Raw genomic sequence first — 20349 nt, 5'->3', positions numbered from 1 at the left:
AAGCCCATGAGGCGATAATGATGGTGATAATCATAACTTATTTTTCCACGTTGCTAACCTTCGAGTTACTACTAATTGAAACTGAATCCTACTAATTGAAACTGAACCCTACAAATTGAAAATTGAAAATGAGTTCCGTATTCCAATTGTGAGTGAGTGAGTGAGTTGGGTTTAACGCCGCTTTTAACAGGGTCAATTTCATCCACAAAGTCATAACGTTTCCATGTAAATACATGTATGCAATTCGTCAGATGCTTCAATTTTATTCTTTGGACTAATATAGTTCAATGCCATTTTGTGTACTTTCTTAAATCATGTATAATTATGAAGCTGGCATTTTCTAATTACAGTGGAGATAAGTCGTTAATTTCATTCCAAGCTTTAGATGTCCTTACAGTTCTTTGTTTCTGAACGTCTAATTCTTCAACAGCCATGAAGTATTATGTATTTGCTGTCCTGGCTTTTTGCGATCGGTACTGGTGAAACACCCTTAGTTCTGATAATACATGTGTAGTGAAACTATTTATATAAATACCCAGTAAGCACCTTTTGTCCTCATGTTGACAGGCGCCGAACGTTTCTCATCTGATGTGGAGGCCATGACCGGAAAGCGCCTGCCTGCAATCTTCAAGACAGTGTGCTTCATCATCCTTCCATTGCTGTTAACTGTAGGTGGCTTGTTGAGGTTCAGTTTACAAACATCAATGAGTGAGTGAGTGAGTATGGTTTAACGCCGCTTTTAGCACTATTCCAGCAATATCACGGCGGGGGACACCAGAAATGGGCTTCACACATTGTACCCATGTCGGGAATCGAACCCGGATCTTCGGCGTGACGATCGAACGCTTTAACCACTAGGCTCCCCGACCGCCCCCCCCCCCAAAAAAAAACAACAAACAAACCCAAACCAAACAACAACAACAACAACAACAACAAACAAACAAACAAAACAAAACATCAATGAAAGAAAAGATGCATCACCGTTAACTTACTCATCATTCAATTGGTTGTTCTTCATTGAATGTATGCTTACATCTTAATACAGAATGGCTCATTGCATTTACGTGTGGTCCTGCGTTCGAGATATATATACAATGTGAAACTTGCCAAAAATTAAAAACGAGAAACGAGTAAAAGCCCATGAGGCGATGATGATGGTGATAATCATAACTTATTTTTCCACGTTGCTAACCTTCGAGTTACTACTAATTGAAACTAAATCCTACTAATTGAAACTAAACCCTACTAACTGAAACTGAATCCTACTGATTGAAACTGAAACCTACTAACTGAAACTGAATTCTACTAATTGAAATTGAATCCTATAAACTGAAACTGAATCCTACCAATAGAAACTGAATCCTACAAACATTGAAACCGAATCCTACTAATTGAAGCTGAATCCTACTAATTGAAATTGAATCCTACAAACTGAAACTGAATCCTACAAATTGAAGCTGAATCCTACTAATTGAAACTGAATCCTACAAATTGAAACTGAATCCTACTAATTGAAACTGAATCCTACTAATTGAAACTGAATCCTACTAATTGAAACTGAATCCTACTAATTGAAGTTGAATCCTACAAACTGAAACTGAATCCTACTAATTGAAACTGAATCTGACGCATTGTTACATGTCTGTCTTTACGTCTGGTGAGGAATGCAGTCTATAAAATAATGGAACATGTCTTCAGACTGCCTTGGGGTGGACGTTGTCTTCCTACATGCCGCCTAAGTACGGAGAATATGACTACCCCGAATCTGCCCGTGTCTTCGGCTGGTTTATTGCAGTCCTACCGATTCTTCCCATACCAGTTACCATGGTGATTGAAGTATTCAAGAGGGAAGGGTCCCTGGTTCAGGTGGGTGTGCTTTCAGAACTGTACTCAGAAGTGGTTGATGATGTTGATATACTCCAATGAAATTACTTAATAAGCATTTCACATTTTGTCAGTGCAAACATGTCGGTATTTGGTCCAGTTTGGGTAAATTAATGAATATATCGACATTGTATGTTGTTCATTGATGATCTAAGGCGTCAGGCTCTTGAAAAGTGTTGCTTCAAAGAATGTCACCGTTTTTAGCTTGCCAAATGACAACCTCTAATTGCAACTCGGTTTATTACACTGCTATTCTGCTTTAGGGAGTATTTCTTACTTGAATCAGATTCAAAAGATATTTATATTAGTGGATTGTAATTGTGTAATCTTAAGAGAACTTCGTCCTCATAATGTATAGGAGGAGGCGCGAAGCTGTACGAGGACAGAGATGAGTTCCGTATTCCAATTGTGAGTGAGTGAGTGAGTTGGCTTTAACGCCGCTTTTAACAGTATTCCAGTTATATCACGGCGTGTCAGCTTAATGTGGGAGGAAAGCCCGAAGTGATGCAGGTCGCAAACGTTTACCACTTCGGTGAAACCCACAAGCACGGGTTTGGTGCTGACAAACCTAGAAACATAATCAGGGCGAACCGGGATTCGAACCCACAATCATATGTTTCTGGCGTGCCCAAGGGACGCAACTCTGCACAGCGAATCGCAGCACCTTAGAAGACTGGGCCACCCGTGCCCCCTATTCCAATTGTGAATTTTCCCCTTCATGTCAAGCAATATACCATCGACTTAGTTTTTCACTTGCTTTGGTACTTTATTTGAGCATGTAGTTTTTATTCAAATTTCACGGAAAGACACATTGTTGTTACAACTGAGCTTTTCAGTCAATGTTTCAACATCAAAGACATTTACTGAATATGACACATCGCAGGTTACCATGAGGAGCGATGCTATGACCCGGACACGTCGTTACTCTCTGGCACTATCGTGTTTACTTGATAGTGTGTGAGTGGCCGGTGCATGTTTAGCAGGGCATGTTTAGCTTTTGGAAGAACACCTGCAGTCATCACTTATTGTCAGTGATCTGTTTGGCCTTTTACGCCCTATGGAATCTGTTTCAGAAGACATTCGAGAATGGTATTGACATTTTAAAAGTATGACAGCCAATGATGGCTTGTCAATAAAGTGAGTGAGTGAGTGAGTTGGGTTTATCGCCGCTTTTAACAGTATTCCAGTTATATCGCGGCGTGTTTCTGGCGTGCCCAAGGCACCTTAGCCTAGACGACTGGGCTACCCCTGCCCCCTTGTCAATAGTGAGTGAGTGAGTATGGTTTTACGCCGCTTTTAGCACTATTCAAGCAATATCACGGCGGGGGACACCAGAAATGGGCTTCACACATTGTACCCATGTCGGGAATCGAACCCGGGTCTTCGGCGTGACGAGCGAACGCTTTAACCACTAGGCTACCCGACCGCCCCCCCTTGTCAATAAAGAAGTCAGGGCAAGTAAAACTGAGAGTGATAGAATGAAGAACGGTCGGGTCATGATGACACACAATCACCCAATAACCTTTCAAGTTCCCGAGCCTCAGCATAAAGCAAATCGTTGTGTAAAAACATAGGATTGAAACTCACGAAGGTGATGCTGATAAAAGCTATATAAAATGTTTCTCAACATCAGTTATATTTTCTGAAACATCTACAAACCCAGTTATTTTCTCATTTAAGACTTTAACCCAGAATATGTTTGAAGAAAAACGCCTCGCAACAATATAATTATTGTCACAGGCAATTTCGTTTGTTTCAACAACCTGAAGCATAATTATTATTTTCAAGAATTCCCTGAGTGTACCTTGTTTCAGCGTGTGAGAGCAGCCACGAGACCCAGCTCTGCCAGGACACGCTACAGACAACGACACTGCGTGGAGCTTACACCTGAGTCTGCATCCTTGAAGGACAACTTCCTGTTCATCTTCGGTCGATAATACTCAATGAACATCCTTAAGTGTTGCATCAAAATAGAAGCCATTGTGTTCTGGAGGGAAACACAGGGAGCGGATTGCCACCACTCTACTTTTTGTAATACCAGATTTGTATTAGTGTAAAGGCAATGCAATTACTTCCTCCTTTTCTATTTAAGAATTGACCTTTAAGCAAGTTCCGACGTTCATACAGTTTGGCCCTCACTCTATGAAGATTTATACTCCAATGAACTCACACAAAGTGAAAGTCAATTCTTATCATTTTTTATCACAATTTCTTACCTCAAAGGATATAGGCCAAGATTTAAAAACAATTTTATTTAGTACGTGTGACTTCATGTTTACACTGACAGCCATACAACAACCATATCGCGGAATAAAATAGTTCCTCAAAAAGAGGTGACATGAGTCTATAGATGCACAACGTGCTCTTCAGAATCATCTTACGCAACACATGTGTTCAAATATTATCATTATTATGTGAGAAAGGTCTGTAAAGAACTACCTCAGTAAGTCAGTCACAATGACAGCGCGTCGTAATACATTTACATCCAGTACAAGACGTCATCATGGCCGACACGATAAACGTGACGGGAGAGATTTCCGAAGTTGTTAATGAACCTGTGGCGGTAACATGTGTTAGTCATCATTGATCAACTGACCGATCATTGAAAGGTGATTGGGATTGAGGCACGTTATTCCCCGTTAAGTAAACAAGTCAAACATATCATGTCGGACATTTTAATTAAACAGAAACAGAAGACAGAAACACAAACCTTCATTGCCACACTAACCAAATCGCCCCAAAATCAAATGTGTCTATATATTCATCTAAAGTGAATAATTGACCACTTTCTGTTATAAAGTGGATAATGGAAGTTAATTCTAATATTAGCACAGGCAATCTCCTGACCTGAGCTCTAAGGACGTCTTCGTCCCACAACGAATAAACATCAACTCCACATGTTACCCCGTTCAACGTAGTGGTCCGTCACATCAGCATGACACGCACGAGATTTCCACAAAAAAAGAACATGCGCAACGGGTGTGTTTTGGCGAGCATTTCCATATTAATCGAGTGTATTTGGACGAGCTATACCAACCCAACCAAGAACAACTGTTTCCTTCTGTTCATACCCCCCTCCTTGACAGATTCCTGGCAACACAATAAATACACAATAAATACAATTTCATCACAATACTAACACTTCTAGCTTTTGCAATGAATTGAAATAAAACTGTACCATACTTACAAAATGATTGAAATTATTACAATCCATTAGTCCTTGAATATCCATGAATATCCTTATCACATTTTACAATGTCACAGTTCAAGAGTCACAGTTCACAACACATTTCAGTTTCACAAAGTCACTGTTCACGACGTCAGTTGATGAAGTCATATTATCCAAAGTCACAATATCCGAAGTCACTATATCCGAAGTCACTATATCCGAAGTTGGTATATCCGAAGTCACAATTCCGGATTACAGTTCACAGTTGACCACTCCAGTGGACAAATCTTGTTTGCTGCTCTAGTAATCACTGATTGTCCGATCCGTACATCCACCACACGCACATGTCCATCTCTTCCTGGGTATGTCTTGACAATTCTACCAAGTGGCCACTGTCCCCGTGGAGTGTCAGGAGATATCACCAGCACAACATCATCGATACACAGGTCTCTGCTTGGAGTTCGCCATTTCCGTCTTGGGTTCAGACCTGGGAGCCATTCCTTCATCCAACGCTTCCAAAAGTGCCTCATCAGTTCCTGAATACGTCTCCAGCGCTTCCTTGGGTGATAATCGGTTGTGTCTACAGATTCCGGAGCAAACATTCCTCCAATCTGGCCATGCAGGAAGTGATTCGGAGTCAGAGGAATCTCATCTTGGGGATGAGTCGACTGATATGTCAGAGGGCGCGAGTTGATCAGCGCTTCAGCTCCGGTGAATCCCGTTTCCAATTCCTCATCTGTGACGTCCCCATTCCCCAGGATAGCGAAGATAGCACGCTTAGCCGATTTTATCATCGTCTCGAATACGCCTCCAAAATGCGGCGAGTATGGAGGGTTGAAGTGCCATTTCACTCCTCGATTGGCCATGGAACGCCGAACAGCATCTTGATCCAGCATGTGAAGAAGTTCCTTGAGTTCTTTGACGGCACCAACGAAGTTTGTTCCATTGTCAGATATGACATCTTGTGGTAGACCTCTTCGATTTACCATTCGGTAAAACGCATTTAGGAATGCGCTGGTGTCCAAGCTGTATGCCATCTCTAGGTGAACAGCTCTTGTAGTCAAACAGGTGAATAGACACAAATAACGTTTCTGACGTGATTTTCCTCTGCCTTGGACTGTTATGAAAGGTCCAGCATAGTCAACAGCAGCCTGGCTGAATGCACGGAAGGATGTTCGAAGTCTCATTTTTGGTAACGGAGCCATCATTGGATAGGCAGGTTTTGCTTTGTCCCTATGACATCGAGCACATTCTTTCTGCCATTCACGTATTGCTTCTCGTGCTGAGATAATCCAGTATTTTGATGACACTGCAGCCAGTGTTTGGTTTGTGCCCAGAACATGTTTACCATCTTCGTGATACTGTTTTATGATGAGCTTTGTCACCCAACTTCTACGAGGTAGAATTATGGGAAATCGCGCTCCAAGTGGCAAACATTCAGCATCGCCTAAGCGTCCACTCAATCTCATGACCCCATTTTCATCTAGATGTGGCTGAAGTGTAAGGAGTTTGGAACTGGAAGCCAACATCTTACCTGACAACAAAGTTGCATATTCAATTGCAAATGCTTCCGCCTGTGCATCGGCAATGATTCTGTGCTCAGAATCTGCTATTTCCTCTACCGTCAGTTCACCTTTCATTTTGTAATCATCTGACATGGAACAGCTATGCAAAAATCTGAAAATCCAAGCATTCACACGTGTCAATTTTCTCCAGCTGGAGAATCTGGGAGTCAAGTCTCCACGTCTCAAGGTCAGGTTTCTGTATTGAAACTAGAGCAACCTGCTTATTGCTCGTTCTTCTTTCATCCTCATTGATCATGTCAATGTAAAATGCTTTATCAGATGGCCATTCAGTTTCATCTCTGAGCAAAAACGTAGGACCAGACCACCATAACTCATTGTGTATGAGTTATGAAACAGACAGACCTCTTGTTAAGTGATCTGCAGGATTTTCTGCAGATGGTACGTGTCGCCATTGAGATGGATTTGTAGTGCTGTGTATTTCTCCAACTCTGTTGGCAACAAACGGTTTGAAAGTACGACTATTGTTTCTTATCCAACACAAGACATTCCTACTATCTGACCAGAAGGTAACCGTTTCAATCTCAATCTGAAGGACTTTGACCACTTCAGAGACAAGTCTGAGGCCAAGTACAGCTGCCATCAGTTCAAGGAGTGGTATGCTACAGGCTTTCAACGGAGCTACACGACTCTTTGCAGCAACGATCCTGCTGGACTTCTTTCCGTCCATGTAAGTATAGACGGCGTAATCAACGGTGCCATATGCATCCTGAGAGGCATCAACAAAGGTATGAATCGAGACTGAACAAACCTCAGCATCAAGGCGCAAACATCTGGGTACCTGAACACCTTGTACTTCTTTCCATTGTACTAACCATTTTTCTATTTTCTGTTGCAGGTTCTGAGGCAGTTCATCATCCCAATCGTGTCCTGTTAACCACATTTCTTGTAACAGAATCTTTGCAGTGATTATAAATGGTCCTATGAATCCAAGAGGATCAAATAGCCTTGCAATTTGCCTGAGAAAACCTCTTTTAGTGGTTTCTTCTTCAGGAAATGTACCAACTTTGAATGTGAACATATCTTTTTCAGCCACCCACATTAACCCAAGTGCTTTCACTGATGGTAAATGGCCTTTACAAAGATCAATTTCAGAAGCCCTATCTTCTTCAGGAATGTTATCAAGGACATTCAGGGAATTGGACAACCATTTCCGAGCATGCATTGAAGCACTGGACCATAACCGAGTTAATTGGTTGTACAGTTCTATACCTTCATCCACATTCTCTACCGAGTCCATACTGTCATCCATGTATGTGGATTTTATGACAGTTTCTACAGCCATAGGCAGATCTACCAGATGTGCCTTAGCATGTTCCTGGGTAACATACTGAGCCAAGAAAGGAGATGAGGTGTTACCGAATACAAGACGACTGAACTCGTATACCTCAGGAGGCATATCTGTATTCATAGATCTCCAGAGAAATCTGTGGTAAGGTCTATCTTCCGGTGATATTTTGATCTGCAAGAACATCTCTGCTATATCACAAATGAGAGCTACTGGTTTTCTCCTGAACCGTATCAGCACATCAAAGAGCTCACTATGAAGCTTCGGACCTGGACTGATTACATCATTCAATGATGTGTCCTGATACTTTGCCGAAGCGTCAAAAACAATACGGACCTTTGTTGTGGTCTTATCTGGGCGCAATATCGGGAAATGAGGAAGATACCACACATCTTCCCTCGATTCCTTATGATCTACTTTATGGATATAACCTTTTTCAACATACTGCAAGATTATATTGTCATAGGCTAGTGCCGTGTCCTGGTCTTTGGATAACTTCTTTTCAGTGCTAAGCAGCCTACGAAATGCCATGGCATAGTCATTTGGTAATGATGGAACGTTTTTCCAAGGAATACCAATCTGGTATTGGCCATTCATATACACTAGTGTCTCCTGTGCTTTGTGAAGAGCTTGCTCGTCATCTGGTATAAGGCGTTTGAAAGGAGTCTTCAACTCTTCAATTTCCCAAAATGACTTCACCAATGAGCACAATTCACTGTCTTTGCTGTATGTGTGGTATGTATATGCACAGTGTGTTTGGGATGTTGCCTGACTGCTTACATTGCCTATACATGTCCACCCAAGAGGCGTTCTCCTTGCAATAGGATCACCTACATGTCCACCCAAGAGGCGTTCTCCTTGCAATAGGATCACCTACATCTCCACAAACCTCTTCGAATGACTGATGTAATTGCACATGATCAATACCTATCAGGAGATCGATAATTGGACGTCGCCCAATATGTGGAAAGCTTATGTTCTTCAAGTGACTCCATCTGTGTCTACATTTTTGCCAATCAATCACTTGCAAGTCGCCTGTGACCCTAGTAGTAGTCAGTGCTGTCATTTCCATATCCACCCTACCATCTTCACTCTCAATTCCAAATACCACTGGCTTGGTCTCAAATGTCTCTTTCTTACCGTTCAAGACACTCACAGATATTTTCTCTATTGACCCCTGCATCCCTAATTCTGAAGCTACATCAGCATTTATGTATGACCTGGTACTTGCATCATCCAATAATGCGTTAACACGGATCCTTTTAGTTCCATTCTTCAGCACTACTGGGACTGTCCGAAGTGCTGTGAACGGATGGTCAAATTCCAATGGCATAGTTGCATGTGCTCTTTCAGAAAAGCCCTGGTCATGACCTTTTGTTTGAGAACCTACCTGAGTATCCTCCTTTTCCACAACTAAACTATTTTCTGCAAAATCCAGATTGCCTTAGCTGCAATAGCTTGTATTCAGCAGTTGCTGGTGCTTGGTCTATGCATGTCAGAAATGCAGCTTTCCAACTTTCATAGCATTTGACATCACCAGAAAATACTGGGATAGAAACACGCTTGAGTTGTTTCCATAGATCAGTGCCTATTGCATAACTGTGTGACTCTTTATAAGCACGTGTGTGTTCATGTGGTATACTATGAACATCATGCCCAATGTCTTTCTGAATACATGGCTCACTTCCCGCAGCCTGTTCAGGTCTATACAATCTATTGCGTCCCCTACTTGACACGGAAGTCACATCTGACCTATTATCTAAGTGAAATTGTGCCTGTTCAACTACAGCATTAGTTTCGTCCTCAAGATGACTAATCTCTCGTTCAGTTTTAGCGACATTTTCACCTTGCTGATTCTTTGCAAAAGCGAGTGTGAGTTGTGTCATAACATCGATTGCTTTCACCAGACTTTCATTTACTTTATCTATACCATCTCGTATGTCTATTCGAGATGGTTGGTCAGAAGATTCTAGTAAGCTGTACAGCTTGTTTTTGGCTTTTGTAAAGGTTGATTTAACATTTGCTTTCTGTTGTTTTAGTTTCAAAATATTCTCCAGTTTTAACAGAGACCCTTCTGTTTCTTTGGCCAGAGACTCATTGCTCTTTACAGAGCCTCCCTCCTGCAGATACGACATAATTAATTTGACTTACCTTTTGAAACCACGCTCTGCTACCATATGGGATTGAGGCACGTTATTCCCCGTTAAGTAAACAAGTCAAACATATCATGTCGGACATTTTAATTAAACAGAAACAGAAGACAGAAACACAAACCTTCATTGCCACACTAACCAAATCGCCCCAAAATCAAATGTGTCTATATATTCATCTAAAGTGAATAATTGACCACTTTCTGTTATAAAGTGGATAATGGAAGTTAATTCTAATATTAGCACAGGCAATCTCCTGACCTGAGCTCTAAGGACGTCTTCGTCCCACAACGAATAAACATCAACTCCACATGTTACCCCGTTCAACGTAGTGGTCCGTCACATCAGCATGACACGCACGAGATTTCCACAAAAAAAGAACATGCGCAACGGGTGTGTTTTGGCGAGCATTTCCATATTAATCGAGTGTATTTGGACGAGCTATACCAACCCAACCAAGAACAACTGTTTCCTTCTGTTCAGTGATTAAAGATGCGTCAAACAGACACTAAGGTAAATTCTTAGATTGCTGGAGACGGTCACTGTCGCCCTAGACACGGATCGAGTCGATAGTTTGGATGTGCATTTCTTCGTTTGTTCATTAGGATGGTCCGTAGCGAGGACATTCGTGAACAATCTTGCAGTCAAGCTATCTTACATTTCTCAATGTATACTGAAACGCTGAGACCAAGATTAATGGTTCTAAATGATCAGAAAGAACGCTTATGTATGTATTCGTGCTAGGGGACTCCCATGGGTTTCCTTAGGAATGTGGAAGTAGTCCGTCAGTGTTTACGTCATTTCAAGAACACGGTCTCGTGAAAAACATATGAACGTCAAATTGTGTCGTTTATACACTTATGAACGTCAATTTCGCGGTCATGTGACCGACCTCTTGTCCAAAGGAAAAGCGTATATCGTGTAAACGTCAAATAAATTTTTTTTTAAAATTTATGTTTCATTACCATGAGTTATATGAATTTTTGCGAGATAAACAAATTTTTCATCATCAAAACTTTACAGAGTTTACATACACTACATTTCTCGACCGCCTCCGTGGTCTAGTGGTAGAGCGTCCGCCCGGAGAACAGAAGGTCCGGGGTTTCATACCTGGGCGCTTCATAAGACGTTAAAAGATGGTACTTGTTGATACCCTGCCTGGCGCTCGACATTAAGGGGCTAAAACAAGGACCGGTCCGCTCGGAGTCATCATACTGTGTCTGAATGTGGTATTCATGTTAAACTGTGATATGGTATTGTGTCTTGTGTTTGTTGCAGCAGAGGCAAGAAATATTCTTGTGTTTGTTGCAGCAGAGGCAAGAAATATTCTTGTGTTTGTTGCAGCAGTGCCAACTATTCTTGTGTTTGTTGCAGCAGAGACAAGAAATATTCTTGAGTTTGTCGAAGGCGGGAAATGAACTGTTCCGCCATAACTCATTTTTCAATCCCCAAAAGCTTTTTATGTACGCTTCAGACAATATCATGGATTTTAAACTCTGCGCATGATCTCACATGAACGTCGTCTACCGCTGAAACTAATGAAAACCAGTGTAAACCATTTTGTTTACTGTTACACGTTACCGACTGAGACAGGATGGAACAGCGTCTCTGTCAATAACGGGATACATAGCGTGTGGAACCTAAATAAGGACAGGGATCAATTCCATTATATTGCAAAATGGTATTCCTCGAATTTCAGAAGCTTTCACAATTTGTATATTTTAAACCAATATGCCAAAACACCGAACATTCAGTTGTTAGACATCAAAGTATACCCTGTAAGCAGGACTATATAGGTTTCTGGCGTGCCCAAGGGACGCAACTCTGCACAGGGATCGCGGCGCCTTAAACGACTGGGCCACCCGTGCTCCCCGTTAACCGTATAGTTCGTTCGTCAATATTGTCGCAAAGTCAACATAGCAACTTTGCAGATTTTAATACATTAGGGCATACTTAATCACAAATGCTTGACCAAAGTTAAATTCGAAAAACAGAAACAGCATAAAACGGACCATCAAAAAAGAAACCTGACACACCTGTCCGCCCTAAGAGCTGACTACGATGGCAATGGGATTGAGGTTAACCCAGACACGTATATATTTTGTGAACATCGATTAGACTATGTACTCCAAAGATATTATGTGAATGTTTTATTAAAATACTTAGTTCTTAGAACACCATGCAATTATTATGTCCTTATATCTATATAAACACTAAGTCAAATGTTAACCTTTAGTCTGCTAGTTTGTTTCAGCATAAGGCGCCCTGAAGAAGTGATTCATTGAACAAGGGACAATTGAATGGACTATTCTTGATAGAAAATTAAACATTACCATATAAAAAAGATTCATGATGTTTTCAATAACACCAAGGTTAAGACAAAAGCGAACACAAAGTTTGTAAATTTTCTTGAACTTAAATTGTGTCATTGAAGGCGGTATGTGTTGCATGTATGGACGCTGTTTTAATCGTTAAATTTGTACAAATTGTTTTCAATAATCATATCTCCGATATCTTAATTTTAACTGTGTAAAAGTCCGATTTTGTATGGCAAAATAACGGCTCCATGGTAAATTATGAACCTTTTTAGTAAATTTATTATCCAAACGTTAAACACAACAAAAACTTAATTTTCGAGGTCATTATGTCAGTTGAAGAAATAAGAATAGTAGGTTTAATCTAACGTGTCATGTTATAACATTTGCAGAAAACAATAAATGACTTATGGATATTCACCAATGCAAATTTCAAGTGTTTTAGTTGAGTATTTTCGATATACGAAAATACAAATGCAGTCAGACGTTCGAAAATCAAACATGGCGCATCGCCTGACCACAGCATCACTTATTGCTATTTTAATATCAACAAAGTTTACATTGAAATATTTCGCCTGTCCCATCCAGAATAAACACAAATCACTCCATAGTATCAGTAATCACCACTAATATGAAATAACAATGTGACTTTGACGATATAATTGGCGTGTTATTAAATCCGTTTGACCTTGCATGCTCCCGTGACCCGGAAATTGGTGACGATGAATCAACATGCTACATGCCAGTATCATAGGTTTCTGGCTGGTCCAAGGGACGCAACTCTGCACAGCGAATCGCGGCGCCTTACACGACTGGGCCGCCCGTGCCCCCACGTCAAAAGATATCGTCGATCGGCAATTATCACCCTCCAGATCCGCTAAAATGGGCGTGACAAAATGTTTGGCATGACTTTCAAGGTTTGTTGCAGTATGCTCAGGTGAGTGACAGTGATGCTCATGCACGTCCCTCGTGGAACATGAACCACTGAGAACTGTGGTCAACAGGTTTTCGTGTATCAGTCATTGTAACGTACAACAATTAAAATTAAATGCAGATCACAATCAGCCTTGGATCTGACAGCCATGATCATTTGATGGGTTTCTGGTGTCCCCCGTCGTGATATTGCTGGAGTCTTGCTAAAGACGGCGTAAAACAATACTCGCTCGTTCACTCACTCACTCACTATTGTTGCACATGCTTGTACTGTGGTAAAGCTGTTTTCTCTTGTTTGTAATCACAATATCACACTTTCCTCAGTTCGTGTGTCACACGTTCCTCGGTTGGTTTGTATAAGTGTCATTGCCATCATGAAGCAAGAATTGACATCAGAGTCGAATTGTCAATAAAAAACACATATTTGTCATTCCCTGAATAATCTTTCGTTAAGTTCTTGATATGTTCAGTGTCATAACAAGAATTCAATCACATGAAGAGTGTTTTTGATAGACCAACATCAAATCATCTGACATGATAGATAGAATTATAACATTAAAAGCCCTCATTTCTGAGGTGTCCATAATTTCAGAAAAGTGTTCTATTTCTGACGAAACATGAGCCGCCTGCCTGTTTGGTTACGTAAACAAATACTCGCTTAAAAGAAATCCTACTGACGAGAATTATTTTTTGTCCTCTCGTTCCACGAAATCCAGTTGAAATGTAGTGATTTTTGTAACTCAAAATTTCTTGTGATTTTGTACTCAAACCGATATGATTTTGTACCCAGAATAATCTTGTATTAGTTTCAAAGATACACGTTACGTTTAGTATGCAAAAGTTAATTTATTATCACTTTCCTATTAAAACAATACAATTAAATCATGTCCTATCAATACGTCATATCGCTCACCGCTGCCGTCGTTGTCAGAAAATAAGTCGCAAATCCTCGAAAGTGGAATCCAATTCGATTTCGGATATAGACTTACAAATTGGATGTTACTCACCGGCGGCAATCACGAAATAATATGAAACAAAGTAAAGAATGCTACCTAGGTAAATAAATAGTAAACAGGTGACCATAAATAGTAAATAATGTAATTTCTTTTGAATCTAAATCTATTTCGGAATTTTATTGATGACAGCTTACCAACTTTTGCATATTTTGCCTCGACGTGTGACATGCGATACTGTTTCCTGTTTCAGCAAAGATAGATAACCTTGCAAGTATTTTGATTATTTTACGTAATCTGCATTGCTATAAAATGGTTTACCTAGAATGTATATCAGTTCAGATTTTGCGTATCATCCAATAGGTTTCATTATTCGCAGTGTGTATTGACTTTGTTTAACTAAACAAATCGCGAGTTAGCCAAAACGAAATCATTTGAAAACTCGATAAAAATGAAATATATTTATACAAAGATATATATATCCGTGTAAATAATTCTGCAAACTTAATTTAGATATATAAAAAGGACTGTAACACGTAGTATTTCGGGATCACAATTCATGTGGAGTTGTTTGTTTACCGCTGTTGCCATGGTCGTACAACTTTCATCCATTCGATGATGTTACCATTCAGATTGTTTTCGTTTATGATTACTTGTACCGAAAGTGCAGTCTTTACATCGGGAAACAAAGAATTATGACTGAATGTGAAAAATAATAAAACGATAATAACAATATCGGACTGCATGCTGCTGAATGTGAAATGCCAAAAGTCAACAATGGCCGTTTCTGGTAGTTGTGTGCAGAGAAATTTGGCCGATACTTTCTTAACTCGCGATGTTTTCTTTTTCAGGCAAATAAACAACTGATTTTTAAAAATATTTTGCAAGCTGAGCATGTAACTTACACGACACGCAAATCCTACTGCTTAAACGGTTATTGCTGGTTCCATTAGGGGTGTTCCTTGACTATGCGCCAGTCGAACGGACTCGCCTGCAGCAGTGAGAGCTTTGAGAACGTTTCTAAAACCCAGATCTAATCCAAACTGTACCCAAGGACAATCGTGTCACGGATTTGAAACACCCTTCTCCTTTGTACTTCAAAACCATTGAAAATTCCATTGTTCATAAGCCTTGATTGAAGTCTCCAAAGCATGGTCTTTGTTAGGCCAATTAAAAGCATTTTTGTTCCTCAGGATTTGTTCCCAAACTGACTGGGTAGGATGGGGGCTTTTAGTTTTCTTTTTAATTCTTTTGTAACCATATAAGGCAATACATCGTTGAAAGAAATACTCATTCTGATGTCACAGGTGAGCTCATTTGGTCACTCCACGAAATGCATCAAGTCGGATTCCGGTGCGAAAACGAATTGAGCTAAAACAGAAATAAGAAATTTATTTAACAAGCCTTTCCATTTACGTATTCATCGTTCCATTGTGCCCCTGGGCTAGTGCATGTAAATAATTAGCAGGATGGTGCCATGAGCAACGTCCCATGTCGTTAGGGTAAGTTGATGCGACTCTTAATACCCGTTCCTTTCAAATGCCTCTTACTAACAGCATATACATCCCTTAAAAATACTCGAAAATAACTTACATTTTTAAGATATATTTGTTTCTAATAAAAGTTGTATGTTAATAATGAACGAATTGGGAACGCATGACAACTATTTGTGAAGTATGACAGTAGATGTCATGACCGCCAACGATCTTGAAGGACGTTAGGTGTAGGACCTCGGTTTCGTTGAACCTGGTTTCGGATCTATCGATCCTGTACTCTCGTCGTTGACCTGGAACGTCCGGAACAGGGTCGATCATCAACACTATGAGTTTACTGCTACCTGTTCCATAGTCTGCGAATTACAGATTGTGAAGCATTGAACGTATTGGCCAGTTCACGCTGACTTCCGCCAGTATCCAGCAAATGGCCATAGCCCCTTGACTCTCCGCGTGTTGCAGACGCAGTATCGTTCTTTCATGCACAAACAATGAATGTAATCAAGGAAATCGCAACTGCTTGATAAGCAGAATCAACACGATTGACAAGCCCACCGAGACTGATCAACCTTCCTTGAAAGCATCAAATCAGGAATGATGACACGCTACGCACATATGTGGCGCTACTGCATGAGGCACGTGAGGCACGTGGTAGTTACGCGATGGGTTTCTTGTTAAGATTTACATATATAAACGTTTTACATAGGATGTTTGTCGTGAACACTTCCCCTTAGGAGGGAAACTGGAGTTGATGCAGTTATTCAAGCATTACAACAAAATCCTCGCGCCTGTAATGTAAAACACCATTTTCGCTTTTATTTATTCATTTTGACATATATCAACATTATTTAGGTAAGGTTACACACGCCGAGGCGTAAAATTTCAATTCTTTACGGCGACAATTGCTCCATTACTTCTTTGCATTTGGTTTCATTCTATTTCTTTCTTCTTTTATTTCTTCAACGTAGCGTGCGTGAAGGTGCAATGTCGCTGCAAACGTTGACGCTTTTGTGCTGCTATGGCAACGTTTCCTGCATGCAGCTTAACCATGCATTTACACAGATCCTGAATCGGTTACAAGGGCACCTGTTTTGAAATAGTATGACACTGACAAACCAAGGCAATCTTAGATTCGAATCTACGACCATGAAACAGAAGACGAACGCAAATAAGAAGAACTACAAATTGCGGACTACCGAAATCCATTTAACTGCCCCTTACGATGAATATATGTCAGAAGCTACGACGATTCGCCAGACCAATTTGTTTATGGCAGTATTAATTTTGGATTTTTCTTCTTTTTTTATCCTGTATTCCATCAAGCCAATTATGATATGACTTTAAAAACCTCGGTTCTATATTGTTTTTCAGTGGGATTATTTGTTGAAAAAATTACATTCTTTCGATCTCGACTTCTCTAACATGTAGGGGCGGTCGGGTAGCCTAGTGGTTAAAGCGTTCGCTCGTCACGCCGAAGATCCGGGTTCGATTCCCGACATGGGTACAATGTGTGAAGCCAATTTCTGGGGTCCCTCGCCGTGATATTGCTGGAACATTGCTTAATATGTTATTTAGGCGTAAAACCATACTCACTGAATCACTCACTCTAACATGTTACTGGTATTCACGAAACATTTGGTCTTTGTGATATTGTTTGGGGAATGTCGATACCTTAGATCATATCAACTATCGATATATTATTCAATCAATCTTAATTAATTTCGTAGTGTAGACCACATGCCACTCTACATTACATGGAGCGAGAAAACATCCACCATGCACGAATCAACATTCAAAAGGTGTAAGTGTATTGCTTAATAAGTGTAAATAGCTATGTTGTGAATAAAGGATACATTATATCATGACCTTAAAATCTCAAACCTCTGTTATATTTTGAAAAGATGATATTTTTGTTGAATACATTTACATCTTAGTTGTTGGTAAATATTACAAACAAGAACAAAACAATAATCACCTTCAAAAGTATTGATGTGTAATTTGTTTTTATATCATCCTGACACTCTTTGATACATTGGACCCGTGAAGAATAGGTCTTCAGCAACCCATGCTTGCCATAAAAGGTGACTATGCTTGTCGTAAAAGGCGACTAACGGGATCGGGTGGTCAGGCTCGCTGACTTGGTTGATGCATGTCATCAATCCCAATTGCGTGGATTGATGGTCATGATATTAATCACTGGATTGTCTGGTCCAGACTCGATTATTTACTGACCGCAGTCATATAGCTGGAATATTGCTGAGTGCGGCGTTAAACAACAAACCAACCAAACACCTCGATACATTGAGATTATTTTACTTACACTCAAAATATTGTTTATAAGAATATTAAACAAACAACCCATGGTAGACACAATTTTATTGATAACAACTTCTTTAATACTGTAAAAAGCGACGTTTCGATACAGATAAGCAACTCGTGTCTCTTCTTTGACAGTACAACCGTTCATTTAATTCAGTTTTGTGGTTGTTTGTGTTTGGATAGTAATTCATCCATTTATCGGTGAAAATGTACATGGGTTCTTTCAGTGACACAAATGACGTCTGATGCAGTTCCTTACTGTAACTTTTACCATATAATCCCGTGTTTATTGTCAGTTGAACAACTGACTTGCCTTTTCATGTGTTTGTGAAGGGTGCCGCCGATAGGGCAGGATACGCCCACCTTTTCGCGAACACCGGGGGGAGATTGGGGGTTGGGGAAGACTGTAGGAATCGTGTTGAAACAGAGCGAACATGTTTTGTATTAATCCCTACAGTGAAAGATACATTGCTGTGTCCAGCAAATGTACCACCAAATCCCCATCTCAAAGACAAACCATAATCCATAATACAATCAAAGAAGGACATTCTTTATATTCACAAAAAGTATTTCAAAGACCGTCATACGACTCAGATGTTGTTTGATCAAGGTTACTGCATTCAAGGCCTAACGAAAGCTTTCAAGACGTTTTCTAGTAGACATGTGGAGTGCATTTCCATCAGTGACAAAAATGATGTCGATGCAATTCCCTCTTTTGACTTATGCCATATGTCCCCGTGTTTGTTCATGTGAACAATTGACCTGCCTTTGCATAGAGCAGGATACGCTCACCTTTTCGCGAACACCTGGTAGCATCTCTATTTGATAGCGATTCATAAACAAATGCTCAAAATATAGTCAAAATCGTACAATCGACTCTGATTTTTGCATGCCATTTCTCATTAATATAGAAAGGGTTTTGTCGCTTTTAATACTATGTAATAAATGTATAAGTCGTAGCTTAAGCTCCATGAATAAACCCAACATAGGTATGTCTAAAGCATGATACATGTAATGAATTTTGTGTTAATTCTTTTACATTTTTTAAAGAAAAGTATTCTATTTATGGTGAATTGCTGCAGATATTTAATACTTATAGTAGTGAGTGAGTGAGTTTGGTTTAACGCCGCTTTTAACAGTATTCCAGTCATATCACGGCGTGTCAGCTTAATGTTGGAGGAAAGCCCGAAGTGGTGCAGGTCTCAGACGTTTACCATTTCGGTGAAACCCACGAGCACGGGTATGGTGCTGACAAACCTCGAAACATAATCGGGGCGAAACCGGGATTCGAACCCACAATCATAGGTTTCTGGCGTGCCCAAGGGACGCAACTCTGCACAGCGAATTGCAGCGCCTTAGACGACTGGGCCACCCGTGCCCCCTAATACTTATAGTAATACAGTCTCTATTGCACTGGCGGTAACTGACACGAACATGCGTGCAAGGGGCGTATTTTTCCAGTTGCTTGTGTTCGGGCGTGTATACAAAGTTTCTTTGAACGAATCAACCATTGTTTCTCTCTGATATATTATACAATATCCGTCAGTCAACTAATAGTAATTTATTATACATACTACTGCACATCCTGCTTGTCTTGTACAATTCGCTTGGTGTATAAATTATTATTCACTGGTGTATAAATTTGGTCATGCAATATCTTTTCAATGTAAAGTTTTACACGATAAATGACTTTTCCTTTGGAGGAGAGATCGGTCACATGACCGCGAAACTGAAGTTAAAAAGTGTATGAACGACAGATTTTGACGTCCATTCGCTTCTCACGAGACTGTAGTCTTGAAATGACGTAACCACTTATGAACTACCTCTTGGGGAAACATATGGGAATCCCCTGGCACGAATAAATACAGAAGCGTTGTTTCTTATCTCGATCTATTAGTCTTGAACTTGCCGTTTTAGCACATACGGGTATAAGTCAGAGAGTTTGATGGCATGTCAGTTGAAGGCATTATCGCTACGAGCAATCCTTGTGAACAAAACGAAGAAATACACATCCAAACTATCGTAGTATCGACTCAATCCGTGCCCAGACTCACAGTGACAATCTACAGCAATCTGTGAGTTTACCTTAGTATCAATCACCTTTCAAAGATCGGCCAATGGATCAGTGATGACTAACACATGTAACCGCCACAGCTTCATTAACAACTTCGGAAATCTCTCCCGTCACGTTTATCGTGTCGGCCATTTTGACGTCTTGTACTTGATGTAAATGTACCCCACACGCATGCATCAAGGAGTGTA

The 20349-nt window shown here is 40.3% G+C and overlaps 2 protein-coding genes across 2 annotated transcripts in view; one reads left to right on the top strand and one right to left on the bottom strand.

The window, feature by feature from the left end:
* The window catches only part of LOC124138044 (sodium-dependent proline transporter-like), an 11043-nt gene extending 7222 nt beyond the window's left edge, over positions 1–3821 (top strand). Inside the window, exons 7-9 of the mRNA XM_048397362.1 lie at positions 568–668; positions 1699–1866; positions 3699–3821. Coding sequence (XP_048253319.1) covers positions 568–668; positions 1699–1866; positions 3699–3821 — 392 coding nt within the window. The remainder of the gene's footprint in view (positions 1–567; positions 669–1698; positions 1867–3698) is intronic.
* A 1471-nt stretch (positions 3822–5292) lies between these two features.
* On the bottom strand, positions 5293–6693 carry LOC124138024. The gene has a single exon (XM_046504534.1). It carries the CDS (start codon positions 6691–6693, stop codon positions 5293–5295), a length of 1401 nt encoding a protein of 466 aa, XP_046360490.1.
* Positions 6694–20349: the final 13656 nt, after the last annotated feature.

The sequence above is a fragment of the Haliotis rufescens genome, unplaced genomic scaffold, assembly GCF_023055435.1.
Source record: "Haliotis rufescens isolate VD_foot unplaced genomic scaffold, xgHalRufe1.0.p SCAF_17, whole genome shotgun sequence".
Classification (NCBI taxonomy): Eukaryota; Metazoa; Mollusca; class Gastropoda; order Lepetellida; family Haliotidae; genus Haliotis; species Haliotis rufescens.
The sequence above is the reverse complement of the archived record's forward strand: the minus strand, read 5'-3'. Positions and strand labels throughout refer to the sequence as shown.